This window comes from Ceratina calcarata, unplaced genomic scaffold (assembly GCF_001652005.2).
Source record: "Ceratina calcarata isolate Rehan_Ccalc_2016 unplaced genomic scaffold, ASM165200v1 scaffold255.2, whole genome shotgun sequence".
NCBI lineage: Eukaryota > Metazoa > Arthropoda > Insecta > Hymenoptera > Apidae > Ceratina > Ceratina calcarata.
In genome coordinates, this window is record NW_017147567.1 from 934496 (window position 1) to 941905 (window position 7410).

General features: G+C 40.4%; 1 protein-coding gene across 4 annotated transcripts in view; it reads right to left on the reverse strand.

The window, feature by feature from the left end:
* Positions 1–247: 247 nt before the first annotated feature.
* LOC108623226 (GRAM domain-containing protein 2A) overlaps positions 248–7410 on the reverse strand; it is a 23844-nt gene continuing 16681 nt past the window's right edge. For all 4 annotated transcript variants that reach the window (XM_018021600.2, XM_026812075.1, XM_026812076.1 and 1 more), the window contains 5 exons: positions 6913–7086; positions 4538–4694; positions 3706–4229; positions 3296–3563; positions 248–2981 (listed from right to left, as the gene is read on the reverse strand). In XM_018021600.2, coding sequence (XP_017877089.1) covers positions 2865–2981; positions 3296–3563; positions 3706–4229; positions 4538–4694; positions 6913–7086 — 1240 coding nt within the window. In that variant the 3' untranslated portion in view covers positions 248–2864. The remainder of the gene's footprint in view (positions 2982–3295; positions 3564–3705; positions 4230–4537; positions 4695–6912; positions 7087–7410) is intronic.

Consider the following 7410-nt stretch of genomic DNA (forward strand, 5'->3'; position numbering starts at 1 on the left):
AATCATAACGCTTGTTCTAATTAGTTAAGAAAGAGGTGTATCAACTTGTGTAATTGATAAAACAAAAAAAATGAACGTACTTTTTATGATAAACTTGAAATCTACGGAAAATATCTTATCGCAAACCGCTAATTAGCGTGTGCATAAGTGGATGTTGTGGTTTTCTTCGAGATTCTTACATCGAGTTGAAGATACCTGAAAAACGAGTTAAAGGAAGAGAACGTGAGGACAAATGAAAACGAGTTTCTTCAATTTTTCATGAATTTATTTTTGCGCTCCGTTTTGTCGGACTACACAAATTGTAAATTATTGGTCTGCCTGTGTTTCGCGGATATTTCACCGTGGTTTCATTCTAAAACTTTCATCATTGAGATTAACATACACGCGGTGAGCTTCATCCTTCAGGAACCGCCGTTTCTTTAAATGCACTTACCGGCCGTTACGAATTTCTTTCGTTTTTATATGTCATACACTAATAATAAGCCTGTACGTTTTCAAAATTTAATAAACGAAATCGTTGATCTTGAGCGTCAATTGTTGAATAAAATAAGAAATACTCATTAACAAGTGACAGAATTATTTTTAAATAAATGTTTGTTAGAATCAATTCAAATCTTGATGCCAACATCGTTCGTACAATTAATTGGTAGATCAGGGACCTGTCCATAAAAAAGTACGCAACAATTGACAATTTCAAGATAATTCCTAATCAATACAGATTCCTAATTGTTCGATCGATGACGTCAGGCTCGAAACCGTACAGCCAACAAATTCGATTCTCGTGGCGGCAGCTCTCGCACGCGTTCGAACAAGCACAAATCAGGAGCTGCTATTTACGAAGCAGCATTCTAGAATTAATGGGTCGCCCGTTGAGCATCCGTTTCTAAAAGTGTCTAAGAAACATTACAATTAAGGCAAACGGTATTCGCACGTGAAAGGGAGAGGGAAAGGAAAAAAAAGAAGCTATCTGTGGACTGGTTCCCGCTAAAAATCTTGAAACTCCCAAATAAAGTTTGATCGAATATAAAATGCGAAGTGACGAACAAATCCCGGTATATTATTAACTATACATGTATGCTTCTGCGTTTCTTATTCCCGAATGCAACCGTTTCTCTTATGGCACACGCCAGGCACAAGTACACCACCTCTTCTCGAATATATCCCATGCGCTACGAAAGCATATACGATGTAACACTTAATTATAAATACCAGCGAGTCAAAATAAAAAATAGAATACAAAACAAGATTTACAATAATAAGTCCGTAGATCTCCAAACTCTAGAAAATAAATTAGTATATTAAATCGACGAGTAAAATGTATCTTTCATATTTTTTTCGATACTCCTCAATAAAATAAATGAGTACAATAGCAAAAGGAGTCGCGTTAAAATTAACTAGTTCGATCACGATAAATTATATCGAAAAGGAAAAACGTTCCAAGTGAATTTCACTCAGGCGTACTGTATTTTTTTTTGTTTTTTCTTCGTCGCTTTTATAAACATTAGCTAAATAATGTAACAGCACTTCTCTTTAGATCCGCCGAACGGATCCACGTAAAGACGACCGCGTTCGACCCGTATTTGGTCCGATCAGTGGCAACCAGTCTCACGTTCTCCCTCGATTGGGGGCTGGTGAACGCGGCCGCGTTTTAACAAAATGCAATCCTCGATCCTACTATCACAGTCAAGTCTCCCCGGTCTCTCGTGTTTCTCTCGTATTTTAAATCCGCAACTATAATAACACTTCTTCTTCGTCTTCGTTTTACATCGCGTCTTCCACACATATAGAGAAAAAGAACGTACGTGCGATCGTTACGGAAATATATTCATATTTCGCGAGCACTTAAATAAAACGAGAAGAAAAATAAGAACAGAGAGACGAAGAAAGCTACCGTTTCGTTACGATCAGAAAATACGTGTTTTTTCTTCGTAGGAACACCAATGTGCGCGGGGAATGCAAAGTTTTCTTTCGAAAGGCGCGATACTCGACATCCGACGAACTAGTCCGTCGGTGCATCGTACAAGCTCGTCTAATTTCTCGTTAGCTTTCTCAATATTCTTTTTCTCGTCACAGCTTGCTACGAAATAAGTGTCCTCAATAATTCTATGATCCTCGCTGCCTTATCACTCACAAATAATAGTGCTCCAGCTATGTAGCTTCGACAATATGTAATAATCAACAAGTAATCGCGAAATATGCATTACTCTATGTGTATACATATATATGTATACATAGTCTCCCCTTTTCTTTAATTATATTTATATATGTATATACCGCTTTGTTCATTTATACTCTTGTCCCGTGTGGAGCATATACATATGATACATGACTAGTTTTAAAAAAGAATAGAACGAAATTCCTTCGCTAGCCACTCGTCCCATATCTTTCGTCGATTTGTCAATAAGTTCGCGTACAGTATTTTACACGCTAAGAAATGATAAAATAATGTTACTCCGATAGCGTATCAATCTTTAAGCATTGATTAAGTTTTGCAAGACCTGAAGATCATGCTTCTGCCAATCTACGGATCGTCTCGATCTATCAAATTCACGGTAATTACTTCATCTTTCAGTTTATTCGTTCTGCTTGTGTTTTCTTTTTATTTTAAACTCTGTCTATTATTATTCTTGTAGCTTGTCCAGGTAAATTCTAGGTACATTAACGATATAATAATTACCTATCGAGGATCGTCATGAAGCGAACGAAATCAGTCGCTCGAATCGGCCTGTTCGATTTTATTTAACTCGTCGAGGAACGACGACGCGTTTATACGAGACGCTTCATACGCTAGCGAGGCGACGGGGACTCGTATTATTATTATTATTATTATTTGGTTGGATTAAATTATTTAGTCTTGTCGGGGGCTAACTCGGAGCGTTCTCCGACTCGACCACTCCACCGCCGGATACGCTCGGTTCTGTCTCGCCGGTCTGGCTCATCGACACGAACTGCTGCGACAACATTTGCAGGCTTTGCCGCACCTGAAACAATCGATTCCAACGTGATCAAACGAACGGACACAGCTGGGCCGAAGCAATAACATACAGTACTTAATGCGTACCGATTTACATTCCCATTCAACCCCGTATCGCAAAGCGTTGCTATGTCGAGGGATTTGTAGGATTTTGGAGAATTTGCAGAGATACTGTAGAGCATGAGAGAACATGAGCAGGCCACAGGAGAGGAATAGGAAACGTGGTAACGAACAGGAGAAATCCCTCCCAAAGGACGTTTTGATAGCAACGCTGCACAAAACCCAGTTAACCCTCACTGGTATAAGAAAAACGTAACGTACCTTGACTATTTGATCGAGATTTGTATTGAGATAATGCAAAAGTCGATCCTGGGTGAAACGCTCCGGCGATACGAGCGGGTGGTTCAGATACGCCGTGTGTAGCCTATCGATGCGGATCATCATCAGGGCCGCCGAGACGTACAGAGCTGCTAGGAGGACTATCAGCACGGTGATCACCGTGCTAGTTTTCACTCCGCCTGCTAGCAGGAACGAGGTAACTTTCGATTTGCTCGATGCTGGAAGCAACGGCACCGGCGGTTGTTCCACTCTGAAAATGATTTTACAAACACGGTTAAAAAACTCCCATTACGCATTACATGACACGTCGTTCCGATAATTGAATTTCTGCTATGTATATAAGAAACGAGTTCGATTGAATTCATCGCTCGTATAATGGGAAGAAAACTTACTTTGGGGGTGGTGGTAAACTGGGCCTAACGATGGCTGGCAACGGAACGGCGTCGGCCTCGGTACAGATAGTCGGCGGCCTGGAATTCAGGTCCGTCCCGCTTTCAGACATGCTCGACTCGTCCTCATAGGGGTTCAGCTCCGAGTCGTCGACGACCAGTGTATCCGGCGGGAGCAGGTTCGACTCTTTGGTCAACGGGAGGATTGTCGGCGCGGGTTGCAACTCGAGTGCCGCGTCCCAAACCTGTTTCATCAGCTTGAATGTCGAGTCCCTGGATAGAAGGGAGCAGAAAACGTGCCTCTCTTCTTCCGTGGCGATTGCTACCGCATTTGGTATGATCCGCGCCGTCTTCTCCTTGCTGATCTTCAGCACGGAAACCGTGGGTATCAGCAGCTTCGTTACGTAGCCGAATACGTTGCTGTAGAACGCAAAGTAGTTCGGCGTGATGTACAGGTACCCCTGCAGCAGGATGTCGCCTACCAGCGCACAGCTGTAGTAATTCAACACGCGTTCATCCGCAGCCACCTGAGAACAATTTATATTAAATGCTTGTAGCCACGACTACAATATTTATCAAATTTTTTCACCACTCTTCTGCACTCTGCGTCACTACTAATCCAGTTATCATACATTTATCATACGTGACTGCTACTTCACGATTGCTTTTAGCGATAAACTATATTGACTTTATGCGAAATCGATAAGACGATAAAATTGTAAGATAATGCTTGATGAAATAAATTCTGAATAATTTAGGTATTGAGAAATGATGGAGGTTTCAGTTCGTGAAAGTAGCGAAACATATGAATGGGTGAAACTCGATTGATAATTACCTGAGAGAAATGCCTGTGAAATTTCTTCTGCCTGGCGCTGCTGGTTGTCGTTGGCGATGACGTGGACGAGGATCTGCTGACAGCCTTTCCCGGAGTCTGCACGGTACCACCAGCTGCCATGGATGGTGTACTTCTGCTCAGCGGTTTAGAGAGATGACTGAACAAACGAAAAGCGGATATAAGGCTGTTTTATTCGTAATATAATGACATAAGCCACTGATCACGCTGCGTAATATCGATGATCTTAAATAATGCTAAGGCCAAGGCATATTTAGAAACTAAAGATATTTCGTTAGAAAACATCGAAGATGTAAATCTTATGAGTTCTAAATAATGTCGAGGAATTGAATTATACTCGAATTCTCTCAACACCTGTGCCCGGCCTCTTTCGTAACTATTAAGCTAACAAACAACCCCCGATCTCCGCCCAATTAGTCATCCAACATCTTGCGATGACCATCTGTTTTATTTTAGATCGTTGCATAGATCCGCACCTTGCTCTCCTTTTGCGAATCCTCGGGCTCCAGATATCATTGCTCCACACATCGTACATCGGGATAGTCATTTTTGTTGACGTTTGAAATACCATAGCAGACCTGAAAGTGTCTTAGAACGAAGCTAAGACACCACAGATCAGTTTCTACCGAATCTATTTATCTGAGAATGATTCAAGTGGTAATAGTCCACTTGGCGAGGAACTAAAACTTGGAACGACCATAAAGCCTCGAATACGAATCTTCCCAGAAGAATTTTGCCTCCACTTCCAATGGAACGAAGCGTCGGCTACCTTCGAAACAACTGGAATCGATGCAGCCGTTCAATGGAATTTTCTCAATCGCTAATTACTGATCCACTGCGAGCCGGCTTAATGTAAATTAAGGTCGTGCGACGATCGAATTCGGACAAGGATGCGACACCGGTAATTCAATCTCCTGGACAGCATTGCATATCCCAGTTTACCCATCGAACGATTTCATTTACGTAGAACTTAAATCGTTCATGAAATGAATTTACATGAGAGACACCTTAATTTTTTTAATCACCAAACGAATTGATGACTTTTTATTTATAAACACTGTGTCGTTGTGTCATTTACTTGTGACGTCTTTGTATCACTGTGTCTTCCACTTGTGACTTCTTTTGTATCACGAATTTTAGAAAGGGAATCTGATTTATAATTGTTTTAAATGTTATAGAATCTGCACTTCTCGATCGACATAGTCAATGAAGACACAGTATAACGGACAGGAAACGGTGAAAGAATTTCAATAGCGGTCACACGGACGCACGGTATCGATCGTCCGGCAACCGATTCGTGTATCATACGGTGTTAGACTGAGGCGACCAGCAAATATCGTGATTATCAACTGGTTTCGATATTGTCGTTGCTAATACTTGGAATACATACATCCATATAACATATACATATATATCTCGATTTCAGATGTCAATAAAGTATTATAAAAATTGCGCGATAAGACAGACAGATGTTATCGGGCAGAGATTCATAGTACATCCTGTTGTTACCAGGTTTTGTGAAAACTAGAGATGTCAAACAACCGGCTTAAGAATTTTCTCGTTTTACGAATCTTATTACACTTATATCTTTTAAAATATGACATTCAAAATTGGTATAACACTTTGCAAGGCTAAAATGTGCAACATATCTGGAAATCTGAATAAAGCCTGTCAATAAAAATTCACCGAAGAGATTAAGAAACGGAATCTTCCTTCAACAGGTGTCCAAGTAAAACCGTGTTTTTTAGATGATTTCGTTGTTGTATGAACAGGTGTCGGGATATCTAATGATACGTTATCGCAGCTGAGTAATACGCCAGTGAAACACGTAAAAGCTTGTAGGCTCTATATACACATTCTGTGGATTTTTGATAAAAGTTTAACGAATAATCGACGCACATTGAACGGAAATCATTATCTGATTTGCGATATTATATGATATGTATATGTATAACAGTCTGGGATTTATGAACAATGGGAGTAGATAACGTAACGAAGACCGAATAAGTTCCACACGTGACGAAAATGGACATTACTCTTCGCCAAATATCCACAATCTCTTATTTGCAAAGATGTTATCTTGCATTTATTGTGCCTTACGTAACAATCGAGTGTCTTTCATTAAAACGCAAATTTCAAATTACATTAAGTCCAGTTAAATTAGCAACAAGAGATTAACAACCCTTTCTCAGAACTCTAAGATGAGATTCGCACTTGTTTCGTATTGCAAGAGATTTAAATGGCAATCATTTTTGTGTCAATTCTCTTACAATCTTCATATTAATCGCACGAAGCTACTAAAGATTTTACTGATGGCCCGAGAACGAGAAAGTGGTAGAGAGAGGTCGAGGACTCACCTGTCGTTACATTTCAAGGTCGAGTGGCTGGGGCTCCTTGGTGGCTGCGAGTTATTGGCGCTAGCCACTGTAAGCTGGGAGCCACTAATCGACTGCTGACCAGCTTGTTGCACACCGGGGGCTACTTGAAGAGGCGTGCTGGGTGCTGACCGTGCTCCGATGGACCCCGCAGACCTGCGAAAATACGTACCAAACACTCTAGAATTACAGACTTTATTTATGGAATCCACAGAATCGTTATAAATCACAATTTTAATCTGGGCTTAAGGATGTATTGGCTATATAGTCAATACCAAAAGTTTACCTTAGAAAAACGCATTTCCTATAATTAAAAATAGTGCACTTTTCTTTTAATTTCGATATTTAATGAGTTAAGTATGATTATTTGGCATTTTATTGATGTTGACAAAATCCGACCATTCCACCGTCGAAACGGCGAACTTTTGGAAAAAAATTTCGTTTTTCCTCAATAACTCTTAAACCCTTGGAGATACGGGA